We start from the raw sequence: 25,006 nt of genomic DNA on the forward strand, positions 1-25,006 counted from the left end.
GAAAAGGGTCAGGACCAACACATGCATCCATCCTGACTCTGCCGCCGCACCACCCCAGCTCAAATTCAAATAAACACAAATGAAAGTCTTTCAAGGGTAGACCCAGGGTGCCCTTGGCAGCCTGAGGCCCCCGGCTCACTAAGTTCAGCTCCTTGAATGCACTGGGAGGATGAGGTACCTGCTTCTGGTCCCTCCGGACGCCCCCTAGTTTCTGCGCCAGGCGCTGGGCGGCCAGTGCCCACTGGGCCGCGAACCGCTTGGTGCGTTTCTTCATGAAGATTAGCGATTCCTTCCCACTGCCCATCAGCTCCAGGAGGTGGGACAGATTGCTCCGGAAAACTGCCTGGAGGGGGTGGGGTCCAGACTTCAGTTCTCTAACTTCCAGCCAGCAGCTACACCACCACCATCACCCACCACCCAGGGCATCTTCCCTGTGAGGTTGGGTCTGTTCTAGCTCCTTCCACGTTTCTAAGAGTCATGAGCCCCACTCTCATCCCCCCAACAGTCACTCCCCAGCCATGTCGGTCTGTCCCAGCCCAGCTCCAGTCAGCCACCAGTCCTGGGCCCTTCAGGACGGGGTCAGCTGTGACCTGTTCCCAGGATCCCAGCTCCGACAAGGAGGCAGTGAGGTCGTGGTCAGAGCCGGGTCTCCAAGGGCAGAGAAGCCAGGCTGCCTTTCAGCGGAGCCAGAGTATCCATATGCCTTAAGGAAGTTAACTCAGCTCTCCAGACCTTAGATCTGTCATCTGTTAAATACGACTGTGTAAGGACTGCTGTGAGATTTAAGTACAAATAAAGTGTCTGGCACACAGGAAGCCTTCAATGAGTGACAGCTATTATTACTATTATTCCAGTCCATTAAGGGAGGCGCCTCCAGGGCCCCAACCTGCCCCTCAAGTAGTTTCAGCTTTGCAGCATCCCGCAGGAGTTGGGGCGAGCACCCGCAGGCCGGCAGGCCGGGACCAGCCCACCCACCAGGCAGAGCCAGCTGGCCTTATCCTACCCGGGGGCAAAGTGTTCCCTGCTGTCCCCCAAGCACTACCCGGTCACCAGCCCCTTGCCGACCCACCCACCTCCCTCGCCTACCTGGACTTTGGGGAGGGGCTTGGGAGCCCTCTGGGTGGCCGTCTGGTTCCTCCAGGGCAGCGGGGGGCAGAACCACTCGACCTCACTGAGGTAGATGAGGAAGGAACACTCGGTGCCATCCACCCCGAAGAAGGCGTAGCAAGGGTCAGAGGTCCAGCGGGCACGCATCCACTGTGGAGAGGGCCAGCCTGGGCCAGGGAGCCAGCGCCAGTCCCTCCTGTACCCTCAGGGCCCCCTTGCGGGATGTCCTTGGGGAACCCGAGGTCCCCCAGGAGAGGGTCCCTGGGGCCCCTCCTAAAGGTGCAGCAAGGCCAGAAGCAGAGAAGAGAGACTGGACCAGGGTCCTAGGACCCAGCCCTATGTCTCAGCCGCTGAGAAACTCAGGGAAGGCCAGACTGGCCCACCATCCCCCAGGCCCAGAAAGAGAAGGACCCTGTGGGAATGAGGCCAGGTCAGGACACATGCGGTCCAACAGTGGAGGTGCAGCAGCTGCAGGCCTAGTGGGTCCCTCATCATTTGTTCTCCATCCATAACCAAGAGCCAGGTTCTGCTGACGCCAAGGTCAGGGCACAGCCTCTGAGCAGACAAAGGTTGCAGCCAGGGCAGGACTCATCCACAGTGGCCCCCACGTGGTCCCCAAGAAAGGGTCTGCAGTGCCACTGCCCCCCAACTCAGGGATTTCAGCACCAGTGAGAGGCTGGCTTTTTTTTTTTTTTTTTGAGGGGCTGGCTTTTATGGCTGTGAACTGGCTCCCCAGATAGACAGACTCCATGCAGTCGGGGGTGAGGGGGCACCCTGGGCTGGGGGGAGGGATTCTCTCAGACCAGCTGGGCTAGAAGGGATGGAGAAAGAGAATGAGGTCCACTCCTTGTGTGAAATTGTTGGGATTCAGGCTGCTGGGGGTGGCACATGTATATTTAATAACTTGTCTGCTGTAAGACAGTACTGAAAACCCCAAAACAGGACCCATTCTGGGAAATTTGGGTTGGTGGACCAGGCAGGTGGCCCAAGCAGAGAAGCAGTTCCTCTGAGGTTGGCCTCTGCAAGCTAGTGCCAGTGTGAGGGTCCGGAGGCCAGGCAGAGAGCCCCTTGGTGGTGAATGTTGCTGCTAGCAGAACCCCAGAGCTAACCTGGGGCACAGCTCCCGCCGAGGGGCCTGCTTCTCCTGGTCACCCCCACCCCAACCCTCAGCCCCAAGCCTCACCTCCACCTTCCCTGAGCAGTCAGGGAACTTGGGGTCACTGGGCGCCTCACACTGGTCCCGCCGGCCTTCAGACACTGCAGGGAGAGAAGGCCAGCTTGCTGAGGACCTGGGTCCGGGAAGGAGCCCGGCAGAGAAAGTACAAGGCAGGTGGGAAGGGGCAGCATGGGAGCACACACTGCCCTGGACCTGAGTTTTCTTCCCTGAAAGGCCACCTGCCAGGGCTGGCCTGGGCCTGAGCTGCCCCCTCTGCCACCATGCCCAGCCTCCTTAGGCAATTCAGGCCAATGAGGAGCTGGCCTGAATGGTTAAAGACCAGTTCTCCGGATGGGCAGACCTCAGGCACACATCCGAATGCACTCCCGACTTCTTGAGGGGGCTTCCCAACCTGATGCTCCCCACATCAGAGGGATAGAGGGGCCACCCCGGGATGGTGGGGTCACCCCACTGACAGCCCGAGGCAGGACCCCCCAGGAACCAGGGGAGCTGCTGCAGGGAGAAATCGGGCCCCACGCCGGACATGCCACCGCCCTGTACTCTGTCCTCCTGGGGGTCGCGAGGCGCCCCCGGCCCCCACCCTTGCTATGCAGGAGCAGGCTGTGGCGCAGGATCTGGTCCACCTTCACAGCGATGTCCGAGACGTTCTGGGCGATGGCCTGGATCCGCTCCATGAGGCCAGTCCCGGCAGAGAGCCTGAGAGGGAGAAGCCAGGGTGAGCCCGTGGTGATGGCCTTCCCGGGGGCAGGGGAAGGAGGGCTCAGCCTGCCTGCAAAGGACTGCAGGGCCCCCAGCACCCAAAGGCCAGCCTGCGCGGAACAGCAATGCAGCGACCGACAGTCAGGCCAGGAAATGGAGCCGCTGCTGTCTCAGCCCGGGCTGATGGAGCTCACTAACTAACCATCAGCATGCCCACCTGGCATGCCTCTGGGAAAACCCACAGCAGCAGGTGCCAGGCCAAGGGCAGTGCTCGGGCTGACACGGGCAGAGGAATTCCCTTCAAGAGCCTGGATGGGATGTGTTTGGGGACCCCCAGGTGATGGAGGCCCTTTTCCTGGGCTTAGCCGGCCGCCCTGAGTCTCTTTCTCTATTTTTCTCCCAGGGAGGGCTGTATCTTGCCAAAATAAATTCCACACAAAGTAGCCTGGGGACTTGCCAACTATTAAAACCTCTAGTAAAATTATTGCTGGATTCCCAAGAATGAATTCTCCCAGGACCCTAAATGAGTTCACTGCCACAGACATCACAGCCCTCCGACTCACCATCAACACTAGCGCTGCCTTAATTTTTGGAGTACCCCCTGGTGTTGATCACCACTCCCCTGTCAGAGGAGTTTATTAGACATCAGATGCAGTATTTATCTCATGGCAAAAACTTCTATTAAGACAGATTCCACTCAGCCGGCACGTGGGGCTCGCAGCCAGGAGGGCTCTGGGGGCCCTTCTCCAGAAGGCCGCTTTTTTTTCCTTTTTCCTGAAGACAGTAATTCCGTTCCCTTTGATTTTCACCACCTCCTCTGGCTTTGTAGGCCAACTGTAAGCTTCATTTATCCCTGTACAAGGACTGGGTCTTCCTTGCCGCACATAATGAGAACTACACGAAGGAGGATTTTTCCAACCTGGGCTCCTCTGGGATCTTCAAACCCCACCTCCCACCAGGAAAGGCACAGTGCTGCCCCTCCTCGGCCACCCGCCCCCCACCATTTTCCTTTTTTAAAGCTTTGGCTGTGCTGGGTCCTTCCTCACTGCAAAGTGCAGGCTCAGTAGTCGCGATGCCCAGGCTTCTTCAGTTGTGGTGTGTGGGCTTAGTTGCCCCTTGCCACGTGGAATCTTAGTTCCCCAGCCAGGGATCAAACCCACGTCCCCTGCATTCGAAAGCGTGCTTTTTTTTTTTTTTTTTGGCTGTGTTGGGTCTTCACTGCTACAAGGGCTTTTCCTCTAGTTGCAGCAAGTGGGGCTACTCTCTAGGTCATGTGCTTGGACTTCTCATTGCGGCAGCTTCTCTTCTCACGGAGCATGGGCTCTAGGGCATGAGGGCTTCAGTAGTTGCGGTTCCCGGGCTCCAGAGCACAAACTCAGTAGCAGGGGCACTCGGGCTTAGCCGCTCTGCGGCACGTGGGTTCTTCCCAGACCAGGGATTAAACCTGTGTCTCCTGTATTGGCAGGTGGATTCTTTACCACTGAGTCACCAGCAAAGCCCTGGAAGGCGGATTCTTAACCGCTGGACCACCAGGGATGTCCTCCCTGCTCCACTTTTTGTAAGGAGAGGAAGGGTGTGGGGACCAAAGGCAGAGGCAGCAGGAAGGGGGGAGATGAGCCCAGCACACACCTGTGCACACACATGTACACTTGTGTGCACACACGCACACAGGCAGTCCAGTCCACGCTCTCCAAACTCTCCTGGAAAATGGCATTGCCTTTCATTCACTTCCTGTGGCTGGGGCAACGAATGACCACAGACTGGGGGCTTAGAGCGGTCCAGATGTCTTCTCTCACACCCTGGGCACCAGAAGTTTGCAGGCAAGGTGTCGGAGGCTCTGGGGGAACGTCTGTCCTAGCTTCTGGGGGGGCCAGCGGTTCTCGGTCTCTGTCTTTCCTCGGCCTCCTTACGTGTGTGTCCAAATTTCCTCTTCTTATAGGAACACCAGCACTGGATTAGGGCCCACCCTGATCCAGTATCACCTATCTTAATTTGACTGCATCTACTGAAGCCCTATTTCTGAACAAGATCATATCCATAGGTACCATATCCATAGGCCCAGCCTTCATCCTGTTGCTTCTTTCATGGGAGATGAAGAGCAACGGGGGGTAGGGGGGAGCCTTTGACTCCTCACGCTTCTGGGTCCACTTTATTCGGAGACTTATTAGAGGGCTTTCCAGGTGGCACTAGTGGTCATGAATCCGCCTGCCAATGCAGGAGACATCAGAGACATGGGTTCAATCCCTGGGTCGGGAAGATCCTCTGGACGGGGGCATGGCAACCCAGTCCAGTATTCTTTGCCTGGAGAATCCCATGGACAGAGGAGCCTGGAAAGCTACAGTTCATGGGGTCACAAAGAATCAAACACAACTGAAGTGACTTAGCATGCAGGCATCAGACTGAGAAAGGACCTCAGAGTCAAAGGTTCTGGATTCAAATCCTGGTTCCAGTGGAGAGCTGTGTGACTCTGGGCAAGTAACCTAACCTCTCTGAGCCCCAGGGTTAGCTCATATAAAGTCTGAATAGTTTTAGCTCCCTCACGAAGTGATGAACTGCAAGGATTAGATATGAAGTTGACTGTCAAGGGCTCAGTATACAGTAAGTGCTCAATAAATGTTTGAGACACTCTCACTCCCTACCTCCAGGAGTCACCCCATCCTTGAGAGGAAGTCTCATAAGTCTAACTACAGAGCAAAGCACTTCACTTTTGGGGAGATTCAGCAATTTTCATACGATAAGCTTTTTTTTTTTTTTTTTGCATAAAACATATCACCAGCCTGGGCTTTAAAACAGCACAGATGGCATCTGTCTGATTTAACAAGTTCAACTTGTTCAAAACGGAATTACTTGGCGTCACTATTATTATACTGGACTTAGCATTTGCACAGCACTTTCTATTTTCAAATAATATAGGATTAGGCTTCTTTCCTTGGGAAGTTTTTTTTTTAATGACAACAAAAGTTGATGTTGTGAGACTTCAAACCACAGCACATCTGTGACCTGGGAAATGCTTCCGTGGAAAAGAAAAGGGGGGGTGGATTGGGGACAAGCTGTGCAGCTGCCCACCGCTGACGGTGTTTTCACTGTGGGATTGGGGTGGTGGCAGGGCTGGCTTCTCCATCAGGCCAGCGTGGTGCCCTGTCAGGGCCCACAGTGCTTTCAGGGGGTCCACAAAAATGTTCCCATTCCTCTAAACATCAGGAAAAAATTGAGGTCAGGAAAAGATTTTAATATGTAATGTTACTATAAGCATCATTATGCCAATGCAGTCATAAAATATAATTTTGCTACTGGTTAAATATGCTCGGGCATAAGTGGCTTCCTGGAGCCAGCCACCCTCCAAGGCTGACCCTGGTATGGCCAACCTCTGGGCACTGGCCCAGGGTCCCCCGAAGAAGCAATCAACACCATAGCCCACCCACTGACCTCAGGACCCTCTGCCCCTTCACCACTCAGAGCCAGGGGCAGAGGTGCAGGGAACGGAGCAGGAAACTCTGGCTCCAGTCGGTAACCAGTGGCCACTTCCCCCCAGGACACCGGCTCCAGGCATCACCTCCCATCAGGCCAGGTCCCCAGAAGGCCCATGAGGCCATTACTGATTCCAGTTCTCAGTCCCCTGGCCCCAGCATGAGCGCTCCAGGAAGCCGCAGGAAGGAGGTTTAATTTTGAGTTCCACCCATGATTTATGAGGGTTGCATTCAATTAATGAGATATTGATTTCTGCGCAGCTGGCCAGCGTGCTTGCTGGGAGTTGTTATTTTATTATAAAACTGATTGCTTTCCTTTTAAAACAGAGAGACTCGCGTTCACAGGTGCCTGAAGACACATGTACCAAGACACAAACGCTGCAGCCAGAAACACGAGCGCCGCGCACAGGAGATGGGTTCTCTCCAGGTGTCTGTCTCTCACACACCACACAGAACACAGGAAACACCCGTCCCTGGTGTCCAGTCTTCCCTGCATCTTTTTTACTGCTCTCCTCCTCTGCTCCCCCTCTTCACTCCCGTCAGAGGTCTGATGCCATCAGAGTGCTGCCAGCATGCGATCAAGGACCTGCCTGCCCCTCCCCGGGTGAGAGCAGAGAAGATGCCTTCTCTCCTGCCCTGAGAAATATATATACACATACATGCACATGTATGTATCAGAAAGACAGGATAGATAGATGATAGACAGACAGATAGTCTTCCCACTGCTGATAGGAACAGAGCTGGAGTTGGACTGTAGTTTCATCACTTGGGGAAGGGACTGGTACCCCATGGGTGGGGCAAAGCCAGACTATGGGGAACAGAGCCCCTATCCCCACCCCAGAGCCCAGTGTTCCCCTGGAGGATTTTCTTTTCTAACATCTCATATGTCGTTTAGGGCTTCCCAAGGTGGCACTAGTGGTAAAGAACCCGCCTGCCAACACAGGAGATATGACAGACACGGGTTCGAGCCCTGGATCGGGAAGATACCTTAGAGGAGGGCATGGCAACCCACTTTAGAATTCTTGCCTGGAGAATCCCATGGACAGAGGAGTCTGGTGAATTATAGTCCACAGGGTTGCAAAGAGTCAGACACGACTGAAGAGACTTAGTATGCACTCGTGTTTATTTAAGACACTGATATCCTGCTATATATGCCTTGTTTCTTGGCTCTTTTACTTAGACGAATAAATACATTGCCAGCCATTAAATAGTTTTAATGTATTTTTAGTGGTTACATTTTATTCCATCATGTGTATCCATACCATATTGACCTTTCCCCACTGATTTCTTTTTTAATATTTACTTTTATTTCTTTTATTTATTTGACTGGGCCTGGTCTTAATTGCAGCAGGCAGGATCTTTAGCTGCAGCCTGTGGGGTCTAGTTTTCCCGACAAGGGATCAAACCCCAGGCCCCCTGCATTGGGAGCTCTCAGAGTCTTAACCACTGAACCACCTGGGAAGTCCCAATAGTAGGACTCTGAAGTATCTTAAAAGTACATGTGTCTATTTGGCTGCATCCTCAGTGATAAAAATCTTATAATTAAAACACATTTCCCAGTTTGATAAGTTAAACAGTTCCTTAAGCGTGGGATTGTTATTAATAATGAAGGAGAATTCTTTGTTCTGTTATATGTTCTTTTGCCTCAAATTCTGCTTTGTTTGGTATAAATATTGCCATCTCCACTTTCTCTCCATTTGTGTGTCCTGGATACATTTCCTTTTATTTTTAATTTCTGAGTCACTGGTTTTGAGGCCTGTCTTACAAATGGCATACAGTGGGATGCTGAGAACCTTTGTCCCTGTTAGGGATGTTTAACCCTTCACATTTATGTCACATTTGACAGGTGTCTGCCCCGGAGTGACTTTCTAAACCAGTCACCAACATCTCCCCACACCCCCGTATCAGTCCGGCTTCTCCCCAGCCCAGGGTCCACACACACTCCCGGATCTGTCCCATTAGGAAGGGGCAAATCCAGAGGCTGGACCCAGCACAAGGCCTGTGAGAAGCGGGGCATGTCTTTTAAAATTGAGCCCCAAGTCATCTTAACCAGTAGCGTGTCCCCTGTCCTACACCCCACCCACACACACAGAAGCTACACTCCTGGCACCTAGCCCCACCAACACAGAGACAGCCGAGAGTATCTAGAAGCTTTTTATGATTATTATTAATTTACTTGTCTATTTGGCTGCACCGGGTCTTAGTGGTGGCATACAAGGTCTTTGATCTTGATTTCACTGAGGCATGCGGGATCTTTAGTAGTGCCACGTGGGATCTAGTTCCCTGACCAGGGATGGAACCTGGGCCCCCTGCACTGGGAACCCAGAGGCTTAGCCCCTGGATGACCAGGGAAGTCCTCAGAAGAATTTTTGAGTTTTTAAATAAAGCTTTAAAAAATCAGGGGGTGGGGGGAAATAAAACCTCAACTCCTTACTCACAGATGATAATTCTGATGGATCTTCCTTCCTGCCATCCCTTCTCCACAGGGAGGGGTTGCTGGCTCCCTCTTTCTAAGGAGTTCTGACACTCTTTGAGGACAAGAACCCTGACTTCCGTCTTCTGGGTTTCCTCCATCCATTCCTGACACCCCAGCCCAGAGCCTGCACCCAGTAAGCACTCGACAAATACAGATTGGCTCGAACGCAGACAGCTTCAAATCTCAGCTGTCTTTGCCACTGCAGAGAGGCCTTATGGAAAATTCAGAGATCACTATTTGGTTTTAGGATACATAATACGATGCCATTTGCAATAAATCGGCAAATAAACCTGAATTGTTTTTTCCTAGGCTGAATAAAGCGAATTTGCTTTCCCTAAGGATATACCAGCCATGAGTGGGAGGCACAGCCGAGAAGCTTCCAAAGGGCAGAAGGGGGGCAGTGGAGGTTGTTCTTTTTAAAGCCACAGATAATTGCAAAGTGAGAAATCCAAGTGCAGATAACTGAGAGTTTGCTGGAAACACAGCGGCGGCAGGGTTCTCATCTGCCAGCGCCATGCTGGACAGCCCGGAGTGGGGTCAGGGTAGGGAGGGGACTGCGGTGTTCGTGCCCATGGGAAGGGTGAGCAGGCAGCCTCCGCGTGCCTGGGACACACCCACCGCTTCGCTCCCTGAAGCCAGAAGCAACAGTGTCCCTGAAATTTATGGCTCTGCCTGTGGGGTTTGATGGGCTCTGCTGGTCATGATGGATTGTTGCTATTTCCTGGGATGAAGCTGGAGCGGGTGGAGATGAAGGGCAGAGCAGGGGAGGGAGGGCGGGCTGGGACGGGAAGAAACCGGAGAGACACTGAATGTGCTGGCGGGAGCACTCCCTGCCCCAGGAGGCAGGCCCAGCAGCCCAGGAGCACTTGACTCTCTGCCCTCACCCTGGTGAACAGACCAGTGGACAGAGGCTGGATCTGCAGCCCGGACAGCGGGGAGCACAGCTGGGGCAGCTGGGAAAGTGGAAAGGATGGGGCAGGGGGCTAGGGGCTAAATCAGAGGGGACACAGCAGCATCAGGGAGAAGCACCCTGGGCACACGGAGAAGAGGCGGCCTCAGACCCCTGGGGGAGTCCAGGGGCGCCCAGCACCTTTGCCTCCATCTCCCGTCTCTGCACCCTGGAGGAGGGCATGCCAACCCACTCCAGTATCCTTGCCTGGAGAATCCCATGGACAGAGGAGCCTGGCGGGCTACAGTCCATGCGGTTGCAAGGGTTGGAAACAACTTGGCGATTAAACCATCACCACCTGTCTCTGCTCCAGCCTTTCTCTTCCCCTCTCACACCCCCCTCATGCAGAGACATCCCTCAGCTCTAAGAATAGGGTTCCAACGCCACCTGCCATCACTGACAAAGCTCTAGGCCACCTGCCCGCTGCCCTCTCTCAGCCCCCACCGCACTCTGCCAGGTGGACCTTCACGCTGGTTTCTTTCCTTCAAGACACCAAGCCTGGGATTTCCCTGATGGTCCAGTGACTAAGACTCTGCGCTCCCAACGCAGAGGCCTGGTCGGAACTGGATCCCATATGCTACAACTAAAGGTCCCGAATGCTGCAACTAAGACCTGGAGCAGCCAAATAAATATTTTTTTAAAAGACACCAAGCCTGCTCCTTCCCCAGGGCCTTTGCACTTGCTGTTCTCTCCACCTCAAATTCTCTACCCACCAGCTCCTCATGGGGCTGGCTTCTCCTGCTCACTCAGAATTGAGCTCACAAATCACCCATTCCCATGGGCCTTGACAGACCATCCTGTTTGAATAGCCTCTTTCCCAGTCATCTGCTCTCTCAACGCTTGGAGCTTGGCTCAAGATCTCTACATTATCTCATTTCTTTCTTTTTCTCAGTTACTGTCTGTCTTCCCCACAGGAATGGGGACAAGGCTCATCGTTGGGTCCCCAGCACCGGGAGCAGTGCCTGGTGCTTCATTGGTGCCAAGACGTATTTCAGGAGCAGAGAGATCTCTAGTTTCTTCTGTCAGATGCTCAGGCTCTGGAGAGCCACAGCATGTAACCAGGGACCCCGACTTCCCAAGGGGGAAGAGCTCCCACCAGGAGCCGGGCACTCTGGCGAGCTCCTCACACCCACCACTGCGTTTAGTCCCAGGCTCCGGAACTGTAATTTTATTTTTTTTTAATGAATTTTTATTGGTGTATAGTTGCTTTACAGGGTTGTGTTAGTTCCTGCTGTAAAACAAAGTCAGCCAGTTATACCTTCTCTTTTTTGGATTTCTTCCCCATGTAGATCATTTAGTACATTGACTAGAGCTCCCAGGGCTTTACAGTAGGTTCTCATTAGTTACCTATTTTATACACAGTATCAATAGTGTATATATGTCAATCCCAGTTTCCCAATTCATCCCCTTCCCTTCCCCTTTTGGAGTCCCTCTTTGTTCTCTATGTCCAGTAATGTAATTTTAGTGCCTACATTTCCCAAAACAAAAAAATCACAGCAAAGGTCTAAAGAAGGATTTGTGTCTCCTGAGCTGCAAATTATTACTTATCGATATGAAAAATCTTGCAAAGGGATAAAAACAAACCCCCAAGAAACTGCATATTTAATGAATGGCCACCAAGAGCTCGGTATTTAGAAAGGTGGGCTTCTGGTGGGGCCAGCTGATCTGGGCCCTGAGCCAGGCCCAGCTCCTCAGCAGCTGTGCCACTTTGAGCAAGTTCCTAAACACCTCTGTGCCTCCGTTTCCTCCCCGTAAGGCACTGTGGGATTGACAAGCTCTCGGCGGTAACATGATATGGTGAGCTGTGAGTAAATGTCACCCATTAAGAGGACTGTGCTGTGCTTAGTCACTCGGTCATGTCCAACTCTTCTCGACCCCGTGGACTGTAGCCCACCAGGCTCCTTTGTCCATGGGAATTCTCCAGGCAAGAATACTGGAGAGGGTTGCCATGCCCTCCTCCAGGGGATCTTCCCAACACAGGGATCAAACCCAGGTTTCCTGCATTGCAGGTGGATTCTTCACCATCTGAGCCATCAGGGAAGCCCTCATGAGGACAGGGATGATGATATTTGCCCACCCGACTGGGCACCCAGAACGTTCAATCACAGAGGTCTGCTGAAGTAGGGACCCAGGGCCAGCTGTCCAGCCCAGGCAGCCTATGGGGCCGAAGATCCCCGACCAGACCGAAGGAGCGGACTGTGCTTCAGGCTCCCCCGGGCTGGGACCTCTCAAGGATCAGTACTCACCACCGTCCCTTCCTTTGATCTTACCCAACACCAAACTTCAGAAATGGCTTTGGCTTTTACATACCACACATTGGCTGAGGTATAGCTTCTCCCAAATTGTGTAAAAGTGTGGGTTTCAAACTAATTTTTCAGCAGTTAGAACACATCGGGGCTTCCCTGGTGGCTTAGATGGTGAAGAATCTGCCTGCAATGCAGGAGATCTGGGTTCAGTCCCTGGGTTGGGAAGGTCCCCTGGAGATGGGCATAGCAACTCACTCCAGTATTCCTGCCTGGAGAATCCCAAGGACAGAGGAGCCTGGTGGGCTACAGTCCGTGGGGTCGCACAGAGTTGTACACGACTGAGCGACTAACACTTTCAAAACACATTGAGCGGCTCCAGCTCATCAAGAACCCAGTATCTATTAATAAAAGGTTAAGTGCAGCTTGTCCCCTGGGATGAGTGGGGTCCCAGCCTCATCTCCTCCACATCCAAGTCTGGGGGCCAGGACTCCCAGCTGGGCCAGCCCTGGCTTCATGCCCCCTCATTCTAAGGGGCTCAGGAGGACCTCACACCTCAGACCACCACCTGGGTTCCCAGGAACAGGCAGAAGCACGTGGGGCTGCCGCACAAACCCTAAGGGAACTCTGCATATTGTGGCCTCAGCAGGGGAATATTTAGAATGTATAAACCAGGCAATTATTCTTGCAATGATGGCCCAGGTCCATGGGAGGAAGACAGATGATCACTGAGGTCATTGCATCTCATGCACGGTCACACATACTGGTCACCACGGACAGAGCTCAAAACTGTCAGATAACGTACAACGGGAAGCCATTTAGGGAAGATTTGCAAACACCACACACTTCGCATTTATGTATGTGTGTGTGTGTGTGTGTGTGTGTGTGATGCATTCTGAGGCGGTATCCCCGGCTCCATCCCCAGTATATCGGGTACCACTCCTCCCCCACTCCAGGAGCCCCTCCCACTCCTGGGCCCCCCTCACCTGTCCGCGGCAAAATGCCCATCGCCAGCAGCCCGGTGCAGCTCGCTGCTGTTCTCCAGTCTGGCCAGCGTGTCCATGCGCTTCACCATCAGCTCCAGCAGGTCACTCATCTTCCGGAGGACACCACGGGACTCTGGCCCGCCCATCACTGTGGGCAGAGGGTGGGCACGTCAGGCATGGCCCAGGCAGCCCCGAGGCCACGTGAGACCACATGGTGTCCAGTCAGGGGTGGCTCAGACCCCAGCCCCACTCGCTTCTTCTCAGAAAGAGGGGGGATGTATGGCAAAAACCATCACAATATTGTAAAGTAATTATCCTCCAATTAAAATAAATAAATAATTTTTTAAGAAAAGAAAGAAAGAGAGGGAGCCAGGAGAGTGAGCCTGCACCACCCCTCACTCCTGCAGGACAGGAATCCGGAGAGCCCTGGGCCCACCCTGCTCCCTACCAGCTGTGTGACATTGGGATAATCTTTTAACCTCTCTGAGCATTGGTTTTCATCTGCAAAATTGAGCTTTAGACATACTCTCAGGCCTGTGAGATGACAGGGAAGGCCCAAAGACCCTCAACAACAAGTTCCAGACAGAACTCGTGGATCAGGGTTTCTAAAAGTACAGTCAACCATCCACCCACAGCTGAACCTCCTGGCCAGGTGAAGTCTAGATTCCTGGGCCTTCGTGTAGATCTGCTGGTTCAGATCTCTAGGATCTGGGGCCCCGGACTCTGCATTCTGCTTGCTCCTCACGTGACTCAGATGCACAGGAGAGGCTGTGAGCCTGTATTCAAAGGGGTGGGGGCCTTGGCCACCTTCCTTTCCCATCCACTCCCCCAGACCCCACTCTAGAAAACCAGCGTGAATTTGTCTTCTCAAGCCAGTCCTTGGGTTCTCAGAGATCAACTCCAGGAGAGGCCAGGAGACCTTGTGAAGAATAAAATTAGATGAAAATGAGGTGCTTCAACCAAGATCTCGTTAACCAGCCTGAGACTTTCCACAATTTCCCATCTAATCACTCCTCATCATTAGCACCACGCATGTTAGCGTGGGACAGCAGCCCCCACCTTCCTTTTTAATTAAATTTTGTGAAGGTTTTAAATGGTCCCTCCAAACCATCCATCAGTGCTCGGTTCCAGGTGTGGCAGCTCCCACCAAGGTTGCCTGCAAACCTTAGGGGCCAGGCTCTGAATCTCCGTTAACAACTGATCTGGGTCCCTAGAGATCCAGATGCTCCTGGGGATTCCCTAGGCTGCTGGTGGGGAGCAGGTTGTCAGGCGGCACCTTGGATGGGGATCCCCAGAATCAGACCCCCCAGATAAAGGTTTGAGGGCAGGTCGTTATGGGGAAGTGAGCCAGGGAAGCAGAGACAGACCAGAGAGGCATGTTACCACCCTGGGGAAACCAGCTGGTGCAGAAGCAGCCTCACAGCTCTCTCCCTGCGGGGGCGAGGGGGCTAAGCATGTATACACCACCTCCCACCAGTCACTGCTTGAGGGCTGCTCCCCGGGACAGCCATGATCTGGTACTTTCCATGGGGCGGCAGCAGCTCCAGCATGTGACGGGACTCTCTGAGGGCTGAGCACCATTAGCATCCGCTTCTCAAGAAAGCCAGGGTCGGGGCCCGGTGGACTCAGAGGGGCTGGGGTGGACCTGGGCTCTCACCTGCCTCTGACAGCATCCCCTCAAGGGGCCATGCGGCCAAGGGTTTCATCGTAGTGTTCTCAGCCTCGGTGTCCCCAGTTCAAGGCAATAAACATTAGGTCCCATCTGCAACCCAAGTTCAAGGTGCCAGGATGCAGGTAAGAGGGATCACAGCCAGCCACAGGGAACCAGAGGCAGAGACAAGAAGTCAAGTGGGGAGGAGGTCAGGAAGGGGCCAGTCTCCTCTGCTCCATGCTTGGGACTGAGCCAAAGGGGGCCCTAGAGAGGCTGGCTGACACCCAGGATACTTGTGACATTTCCACTGTGCCTGTCCCTGTATCCCCTGGTGCCAGGCCCATTCCAGTGGCTGCAGCCGCCTTCTCATACCAAGTCACCTTCCGGCTGGGTGCCCCTGCTTGCTGAGCTGGCCTGAGCCTAGAAGGGAGGCCTTGGGGGGCTGGGGGTTGCAGGTTACTCAAAGAGCTTCAGTCTCTGGCTCCAAAGAAGACAGCGAGCATGAATGATGGGGGAAGGATGGGAGCAGAGGAGAGACATGAGGAGGGGTTGGGTGCTGGAAAAACTGGGCATCAGAAAGAAGGAAGGAAACAGTCTCCACCTCTCCCCACCTGAGTAGCTGAAAGAGCTAATGGTCTCCCCACCTCCCCCTCTCAGAAAACTGGGTGGATTTTTCCACTGGGATGGGGAAATTTCACTGTAGTGTTTGATGAAGCAAAGTGAGGTCTCTCCCACCACTCAGCCCCTCCCTGCTCACTCATGGCCTCAATCAGTTAGTCCCTCAGCAAGCAAGATATAAATAGCTCCTTCTCTCTTTCAGCTCCACAGAGTTGGGGACAGTTGACTCTTTGAAAGTACTCTCATCCAGAGACCTCCCACCCAAGCCTGTCATCCAAATGCAATACCTCACTTTCAACCAGTGCTTGGAGCACAGGGTAAAACCAGAGGGGAGTTCCCATCATTTCAGCTAGAAAAATAGGAGCCCATCAGATGACTGATCCTGGAGCTGCCTTGCACAGGTATTTTCTGGGCATCTAGAAAATGGGAGCCCCCCATGTTCAGGGTTACCCGATGGACGTCCTGGAATCATGCAGTGGCTGGCCTCCCTGGGCTGCCCTGATCGCTCATAGTGGGAGCTGGGGTGGCCCCTTCCCCAAAGGAGTTGGATGGAAACTGGAAAGTGAGACCACAGCTGGGAACACTCTCAAGCCAGAGTCTGTTATCCGAGGCCGTGCACTCGGGCCCGACTGGACCACAGAGCTTGGGCAGCATCTGGAACCTGCAGACACAGCACTCCAGCAATACTGAGCCACGTCACAGCTCCTGGGGCCGTGTGGTGTTCCCTGCAACGGCTCGGGCCTGCCAGCTGCCCTGTCACACTGCTGCCCTCTCTCCAGGCTCATCCCAAGTGTCCTTTTCCCCTCGGAGTTCACTGTCTGCACCCCTCCCAAGATCTCACTGACAATGCCTACCCCGCCCCCACCCCATTACAAAAGCTGCGAAACAGCTGATGGAGCCAATAACTGCAAGGGTCGAAAGAGCCAGACAGAGCCGGACCAAGCCTGGGGGCAGCACCAGGTCCCAGGAGAGGTCTTGACTCCAGACCTGCCCTGCCCCCCGGATGGTGCGGGGAGGGGACAGGTCGCTTTCCTTCTCTGGGCCTCAGTGTCCCCTCCAGTAAAATGTGAGGGTCTGACTTACTGAGACTCAAGGGTCTACAGGCTGAGACTCCTATTCCATCTCTTCCCCTAGCAGCCTCCAGAGAAATGGAGGTAATGGGAAAGAAAAGATGTGTTCTTATAAAAGCCTGCAGAATCTCCTTAGGGAGAGAGCTCCGCTTTGTTTTGCTAAACCCCTGGGTGGGCCAGAGCATCGTCTAGATGCCCAGAGCAATGAGACAGAGAGAAAGCGAAATGACTCTGCATATTCAACTAGGAAGACTGGAGTTTCCCAGCTCAGCCTGGGAGACTAGCAGGGAGGACAAGGCCTGGGGACGTGGGCAGGGACAGGACAATGGCTCAGAGGGGCTGGACAGGACAGGGATGCTCCACCACCAAAGGGATGACCCATGGGGAAGGGTTTCAGGGGGCTCTGAAAGGCAGGTGTCCAAGAGAGAATTGTCATCTGCTCACTGTGCTGAGCGGTGGTCCAAGCCCCCATCCCCAAATCCCCCCAATCCGTGTGTGAGGGTTTAGGGGTAAGGAATGTCCTTCCCAATAGGTCAGTGTGGGAGACACAGAGGAGGCAGGAGGGGAGACACCCAAGAGGATAATTCAATAGAAGCAGGTCAGAGCACGAGGTGTCCAGGGAGAGAGACATAAGCCCCCTAGAGTCCTTGGAGATACGTGAGTGTTCTGGATTGCCCTTCATCTGAAGGACAAAGACATCCTTCTTTAAAATTGTCAACAGAGGGAACCCCTTGGTGATCCAGTGGTTAGGATCTGTGCTTTCACTGCAGCGGACTCGGGTTTGATCCCTGGTCAGGCAACTAAGATCCAGCATGCCACACAGCGTGGCCAAAAAGACCCAAAAAATGTCAACAGAGTGACTCCAGAAGACCAGAGGGCTTATAAACTGGCTCTAAGGAGAAAGAGTCCCCTCTTGGATGAGTCTGAAGGCCACCTCCATCGCACTGGGCGAAGACCACAAGATACCCTCCCAGCACCTGGGGCTCGAGCGTCTACTCTGAGCATCTACAGATGGTGCAGGACTCCAGAAGCTCCCCGCCCATCGCTTCCCAAGGAGCTCCAGGGCACTAGGCACGTCTTCTGCCCTGCATGAGGCAGGGAGCAGGTCCCAGGAGGGAAACAGGCCAAGCAAACAGTCAGTCGGGCCGGCAGGCCCTGCCACGTGACGTGTTCCCTGGATACCGCCAGCCGGGACCACAGGCAGAGCAGGCTCCCAATGCGCCTTGCCCCGAGTCACCTCCCTGCTCTCAGCATCCGCTAAATTGAAATGTATCTAATGTGAGGTCCCTGGCGACACATCTCAGAAGTCACACATGTTCCCTCCATATTTCCATATCAATAAGGAAAGCCGCGATGCTGAGAGATACAAAGGGGCCTCACATTTACCGACAAGGGTGCTTCCTCACCCACTGAGGCCCCATCCTGTCCACCCTTGTCCCCTTTCTTCTCCCCACCCCCACCCTTTCCCACTGGTTCCTGAAAACTGAAGGAGCCTCCACCTCGCCAGATGGAAGAGACCTCCCAGGCACTCGACACGGAGGCCTGGACTTGGTGTTTGCGCAGCTGGAGAAGAGCGCACATTTGTCTCTCTGCACATGGCCACTGAGGAAACCAGCTGAGGCCACAGGAGCTCTGGGCAATGTGGGGGACAAGGGCAGGCCCTGGCACACCCACCCAGCGCCAGCCTCTGAGAAGAGAAGCCCCCTTAGCACCGAGATCCTGGGCCAGAGACAGGCTACAGAGCAAGGCACTATGTCTCCGATATTCCCAGTTCAAATCCTGGCTGGGGCCAGTCCACCGGGAGATCTCAGGGCAGACACAAGCGGCTGAATCAAGCACTTCCAGCCTGCAGCCCTGTCCCCAGAGACGGCCTCTGACCTCTACTTCCAGACGAGATGGTCAGCCAGGAACAGCCACACGGGCTCCGGGGGAATCTGCGGAGACCTCGGGAGAGAGGCCTCAGACACAAGTTCAGGTCCCCTGTCATGAGAAGGGAAGCAAGTTCCTCTTAAGACAAAAGGAGGCAACAAAGAGGAACTGGGGTGTGAAGCGAGTCCTGGAAAAGTGAAAGTCGCTCAGTCGTGTCCAACTCTTTGCAACCCCATGGACTGTACATTCTCCGGGCCAGAATACTGGAGTGGGTAGCCTGTCCCTTCTCCAGGGGATCTTCCCGACCCAAGGATCAAACCCAGGTCTCCTGCATTGCAGGCAAATTCTTTACCAGCTGAGCCACCAGGAAAGCCCTGAGGACTGGAGAGGGAGCATTAAAAAAAAAAAAAATCCTCCCCCCAAAGCGGGGCCCAACCACAGCTAGAGGGAATTAGGTTAGGACTCCTCCCGGGTCCAAGTCTCCTCCGCTCAGCCTCCTGCTTCCCTGCATGTGAGGATGAGTGTGCAGAATAGAGAATGAGATGTCTGTCACACTTCTCTCCCCCAACTAGAGAACTTCATCACAAAATAGAAACTGGCCCCCAGGGGAACCCAGAGTCTCCCCAGGGAGAGGTGGTGGAAGACACCCCTCTCTTTAGGGAAAACCCTGCACCCTGCCCCTCCCCCAGTCATGTCCTCTTGGGGACGCGCTCCCCTCACAGGCTTGACAGGCGAGGAAAAGACAGATCACTTCCCTATTTGCGCTCAGACGGTGTTATCGGCCAGAGGAGGGCTTTTCTTCCTAAGTTATTTTTTCTATTTATTTTCTAACCCTGAGTGGGTTTCCTTCTTCTAGTTCTGCCTTGGGCCTGCACAGATCCCCGGAATAAACACTATCTAACACCCAGCCCCCACTGTGACCTCGCTCCCCAGACCCCTTCCAACCGTCCCCCACTTCCAACCCATCCTTCCCCAGGCAGCTCCTGGAGAGACAGGCTGGCACCTCCTAGGTTGTCTGTGGGGCTGCCCTAAGCCCGGGGTCTCCTTTGAGGTGGCATCTCTTACTGGATCAGGATTCTAAACCCCCAACGCAAACTTGGGGCTCTTCCAGCTCCTTGCTATGGGTCTCCCCAAGAAAACCAGCTCAAACCAAGGGCATGAGGGACACTGAGGGGACAATGGGGACCTGGGATGTGAACTGTCGGGGTCACCTCCCCAGGGTTCCCAGAGGCCCCCATTCTGGTCCTGCTCCCCACCCCCCCAACATTTACTTCCATATTCCAGGCAGGAAATTCCCAGCCCAGGGGGCCTGTCCCTTGGTGTGAAAAGACTTGGATATACTTGCGTCTGAGAACTGGAGTCACAACACAGAGGAGACCTGCAGCTCCACCCCCAGGCGGACCCGACAGAAATGCCCACGTGTGTCCACCACGGACACATGCTGGAATGTTCGCAGCAGCACAATTCAGGAACGACCCAAGCTGGAAACAGCCCAGGGTCCGCCCTGGGACAGAGTGGAGAAATACATTGTGTCGTAGTCACACAATGGATGCTGCACGGCTGTGAAAACAAACCTCGGCAACCACACGCCAGGAGAGGGGTGAACCTTACAAAGGCAACAGGGAGAGAAAAAGGCGCAGGCAACAGAACAGCTGCCAGACGACGCCGTCCTCATAAAGTCCGAGAACCGGGGCGGTGCCCCTCTGCGTTATAGACGTCAGGTCCTGGCGTCCGCGGGGAAGTGGAGAGTGGAAGGAAGCCTGAGGGTGCTTCTGGGGACGGAGGATGATGCTCTGTCTTTGGATCTGGGTTGCTGGCTGCCTGGACAGATTCAGTTTCTGGATACTATACTCTGATGGGAAAGGGCTTCCCTGGTGGCTCAGACGGTAAAGAATCTGCCTGCAGTGTGGGAGATCTGGGTTCAGTCCCTGGGTTAGGGAAGATTCCCCAGGAGGAGGACATGGCAACCCACTCCAGTGTTCTGGCCTGGAGAATCCCCATGGACAGATGAGCCTGGCAGGCTACAGGCCTTCAGTCCATCGGCTGCAGAGATTCGGACACAACTGAAGCGACTAAGTACACACACAGCACACACTCAGATGGAAAGTTTAAACACATGCACCACACACACACACACACGTCTAACTCTAACTGCAGGACCCTGGGCAAGTCCTCTCCCCTTGGTAGCTCTGCTCTCCCCTTAGACACACGATCTACGTTGGAGCTGGGCCCCTTCTCCCCATGCTGGGCAGAAGTGCATAGTACAGAGCACAGTAAGACCCCCACAAGCCCTGGTCCTCTGAGCACTACCAGGATGGGGGCCACCATCAGGGAGATGAGCACCAGAACCAGAGCCCACTCATACACCCCTCCTCCAGCCCCTGATTCCCACCTCCTGGATCCTCGACCTTTCAGAGGTCAGCTTGCCCAAGCCCACCCAGACAGACACGCCCCCTTGCCCAGAGTGGCCCCCAGGTAGCCTGAACATCGTTCCTTATACCCTACCCCCGACTCTCAACCTCCCCCCATCCGCCCCCAAGCTACCCCTCAAGGGCACCTTTACAACTGCCTCACCCCCTCCTCAAATCTCAATCCTCAGAAGTCTCCCACGCAGAGATCCCAGGTCCTCGCACCTCCTTGGTCCTCTTCCCTAAACATCCTCTCCTGCATCTCAGACTCAGCACATCCTGTAAATGTTTGCGGAGCTCACACTCTTTGCCAGAAGCTGCTTGGGACCCTTCATCTATGTTATCTTCATGCCCCCTCATGCAATCCTGGGGAAGTGGGCACTGTTAGCCCCATTTACCAGAGGAGAAGACGGAGGCTCAAAGAGACTGAGGGACCTCCATGAATCAGAGAAGGGACAGATTCATTTACATTCAGGTTTGAATGACTAATAAATGTGAAATTCCTGCTGGGAGATTTTTGCAAGTTTAAAGAAGTACATGTTAAACCGAAGGCATAAATCTAAAGAGGAGACACCAGATGGCAGAGTAAGTGCCCCTCAGAGCACCCACCCCAGACGACAACCCATCCTCCTGGAGGGTTTATCCATCGTTGGGAAGCGGGGAGTCAGAAAGATGAGGCCTGGGGACTCGAGAAGGTGGATGTCAAACAAAGACTTCCTGGGGAGTGGGGGGAAGGGGAGAGTCCACAGAGCAGCCCCCTGAACAGTTACAGAAACCCCCCTTGCCTCAGTTTCCCCACTCTGTCCCTCCTTCTCATGGTTACAGGGACAGCCCCCATGACACAGCGAGCAGGACTTTCTGAACCGTTCTCCATTCTTCCTTGAGCAGGATGGAGGGGGGCAGGACCCACCTTCAGGAGGGTGGCCTCCCAGACCATCACCCGGTCACACCCCATGCCACGTGAGCTCGTCCCATCTGACCCCGGAAAACAGTCACTCCTCTCCTTCTCCGCAAGTGAGTTAAGTGACCTGGCCAACAGCACACAGCTGGTAGGTGATGAACCAGGGTACAAACCAAGTCCATCCGGTCCCCAGAGCCCACACTCTGACCCTCCATTCCCCTGCCTCACAAGTAACGTGGGCTGGGACGAAGAACCATAGAGCTTGGAGATAAGACACGTGAGCCCACGGCCAGTCTTGCCTGTGCTGTGGCCACAGCCTGGGCCAAAGGAGCAGAATGCGTGTGTCTCAAACAGACAGGGGTCATATCCAGAGACCCCAAACTGCCCCACTAGAGAAGCAACACAGACCACCTCTTGTGATGCTGGGGAGCTCCTGGCTCAAAGGCCCTTCCTGACCTGGGAACCTAGGCTAGAAGGAGGCTGATGAGTACAGACAGGTCAAGAGCTAAAACCCCAACCATTCACACGTCCACCAACAAGGTGGCCAGGCCCTCAAGACAGAGCCCCAGAAAGCCTCCTGCAGGGTGAGGCTCAAAGGCTTCCCTCTCCTCTGACCCCCAAACCTCCACACCCCTTTCCCCACCAAGATACCTTCTGTGCGGATGGTGAAGGGGGAGTCCCCCGGGCGCCGGGCCGAGAACTGGCCTCCCAGAGATGTCATCAGGAAGCAGAGGGAGAAGAAGCCAATGCCCAGGACAAAAAGCCTGCGGAGAGCAATAGGGCGGGTCAGCACACGCACTCCGATGCCGTAAGGGCTCCCTACGAATGAATGAGTGAGGAAGGGATGGACAAACGGAGGAGTAAAAGATCAGGGGGCTGAGCTCCCGGCCAGTAGGTCTCCTATCACACAGGATAAAGAGAGCTGGACTACAAAGAAGTGACCATGAGCCACACACAAAAAACCACGAGGGACACTGAGGCACATAAGGTGTGAGTTTGGGCAGCTCCTAGCCTCCAGACAGAAGCTGGCCCCTTGACAGCAGAGGTCCTCACAGTGTGGTCCCCAGGCCAGCAGCAGCAGCAGCAGCTTGGACACATTAGAAATGCTCATTCCTGGGCCCCAGTCCCTGGCTTAGGGAATCACACACTCTGGGAGGGGGATAAGCAATGTGTTTGAACAGGTTCTCTTGGTCACCCAGATACACGCTCAAGTTTGAGGACCACTGGTATAGGTGAAGACAGCAGAACCCGATGCCAGCTAGAGGGCAAGTAATTGGTCCAGACAAAACCCATCTGGATCCCATCAATCACTTGGAACATGGTCAGCTCCTGTGTACATGTGTCTTGCTGCTGTAACCAGTCATGAGCTCGCTTTAACACAACCTTGTCATGTTCAGGGTGAGGGGTAGGGGTGGAGGGGAGCTGTTACTACCAGATGGTAAGGTCTAGAAGGACAGAGTCATGTGGCCACTCTCTGTGTCCAGACTCTCCCTAACCCACATCTTCACCAGACAGGCGCACGGGAGCGTGAACCACGGACCGGTCAGAGTAAGTCAACCCCTGTGCAAGGGGTGTCACACAAGTGTGTGCTGTCACGGTGTTCCAGGGAGCTGACAAAACACAACTGTTTATACTTCAACACATAGACTCGATTACATGCCAAGTGGCACTAGAGAATCTCCTGGGGGACACCCAGCAGGGAACCCACCCTCACATCTGGCCCCAGGCTCCTGCTGCTTCTATACTAGATTCTGGGTCAATCTGGCCTTAGGGCAGCAGAGGTGGAGGCTGTTCTGGGACCTTGAGTCTATCCAAGAACTTGACGAACTGGCAGAGCTGAAAGGGGAGCTGCTCCCCTTCAGGTCAGGGTGAGGAACCCCATTTCTGTTGGAGCCAGCCACACCATGGGGAACCCCACAAGTGATGCCAGAGACCTCCATCCTCCCCACCTCCACCCCCATCCTCAAACCCTACATTTGTCTGTATCTCTATGCAAGACTTGCCTTATGCATTTTAATCTTCATTATCTGAAACTGGCAGAGCAGTATTTAATTAAAATTTGGTCCATTAAAGAAAACACATAATTGTGGAAGAAAATAAAAGCACAACAAAATTCCCAACCCATATTTAAAGGAAGCCATTAGAGATTAAATCAGAGAGGGGAGCAGAATGAACCCCAAAGCAGAGATGGAAAAGGGAGCTTCCCCCATCTCCCTCACCTCTCAGAGACCCCTCACTGAATTCCACCAAGCCTGGGGGTGGGGCTGTGGCCCAGGCTGGTCTCAGGCTAGCAGTCAGAGGGACATTGTAAGGGGAGGGTGGTCACACGCCCAAGAAGATCTTGGGGAAAAGCAGTTTGTCCCCCCAGCCTGAGGACAAGGATGGATCTCTCCAAGTTTCTTGTCCCCTACTCCTCCCTTCCCTTCCCCAGCTATGGGGTACTCGTATTTAGAACTGGACTGCCAGGGTCCAAAAACCTGCTATGAGAAGACCTAGGCCTTTACACAGAACCTCAAGCCCCAACACCTCATCTGCATCTCCCTCTGCCAGACCCCAATCCCAGGGCCATTTACAGTAGATTCAAATTAAGATGATTTTGTCCACGCTCATATCTACTCAAGCAACATTCCAGAAGCAACTAGAGAGTAAGGACCCTGCCAGAGACTCTGGGAAAACCAACAGGAGCAGTCTGCCCTGGAGGATTAACAAATAGAGGTGATATGGTTGGAGGCTGTAAACACAACTCCACCACCCCCAACCATGTGAAACGGATTTGAAGACTTCACTGATGGCTGTGGGTCTGGGCAGCCTAGGATTACCCTGAGGTGAAATTACATAACCTAGGGGGAGGGGAGGGGAACCCTAGGCAATCCCACCTCTGAATCCTGTTTTTAGGAAAGAGCCAGAAAGAGCCACAGAGGCAGGACTCCAGAGCGAAGGAGCTTAAGGGAGCTGGCGCTGTCCGTGGTGCTGCGGTCAGCCACCACCTTTAACCGTGCTGCGAAATGTCCAGCCAAGCTGGGGTCAGCGGCTGGGCTCCCCATGGCCTGGAGGGAGAGACCAACACTGGGTGGGAGAGACAGGGCTGAGGACTGCTGGTTGGCTAGGGATTTGAGGATTTCCCTGGAGGAACAAGGTCCTTTCCAGAGATGATAGCTTCCCATCCTGCTTCGCAGGGGAACTTTAGCGGGGTGGGGGCTCTTGACACACCCAATCACCCGCCCAAGGCTCTTCCCTGGAGACCCCTGGTTCTGTAGTCCTCTTGCATCCTCTAGACACTGGAGGTCCAGCTCGATCCCTGTTGCCCTGAAGGTTGTCTCCTCAACTCTGCACAATAGCCTGGGGGTGGGGGGTGGGAGCAAGGGGCGGAGGGAGGCAATGGGGA

At 54.2% G+C, this 25,006-nt stretch overlaps 1 protein-coding gene across 2 annotated transcripts in view; it reads right to left on the minus strand.

The window, feature by feature from the left end:
- MGAT5B (alpha-1,6-mannosylglycoprotein 6-beta-N-acetylglucosaminyltransferase B) overlaps positions 1-25,006 on the minus strand; it is a 67,475-nt gene that overhangs the window by 40,629 nt on the left and 1,840 nt on the right. For both annotated transcript variants that reach the window (XM_043905408.1, XM_043905407.1), the window contains exons 2-7: positions 22,273-22,385; positions 13,105-13,252; positions 2,865-2,980; positions 2,291-2,364; positions 1,087-1,257; positions 179-343 (exon numbers count right to left, since the gene is read on the minus strand). In XM_043905408.1, coding sequence (XP_043761343.1) covers positions 179-343; positions 1,087-1,257; positions 2,291-2,364; positions 2,865-2,980; positions 13,105-13,252; positions 22,273-22,385 — 787 coding nt within the window. The remainder of the gene's footprint in view (positions 1-178; positions 344-1,086; positions 1,258-2,290; positions 2,365-2,864; positions 2,981-13,104; positions 13,253-22,272; positions 22,386-25,006) is intronic.

This window comes from Cervus elaphus, chromosome 5, assembly GCF_910594005.1.
Source record: "Cervus elaphus chromosome 5, mCerEla1.1, whole genome shotgun sequence".
NCBI lineage: Eukaryota > Metazoa > Chordata > Mammalia > Artiodactyla > Cervidae > Cervus > Cervus elaphus.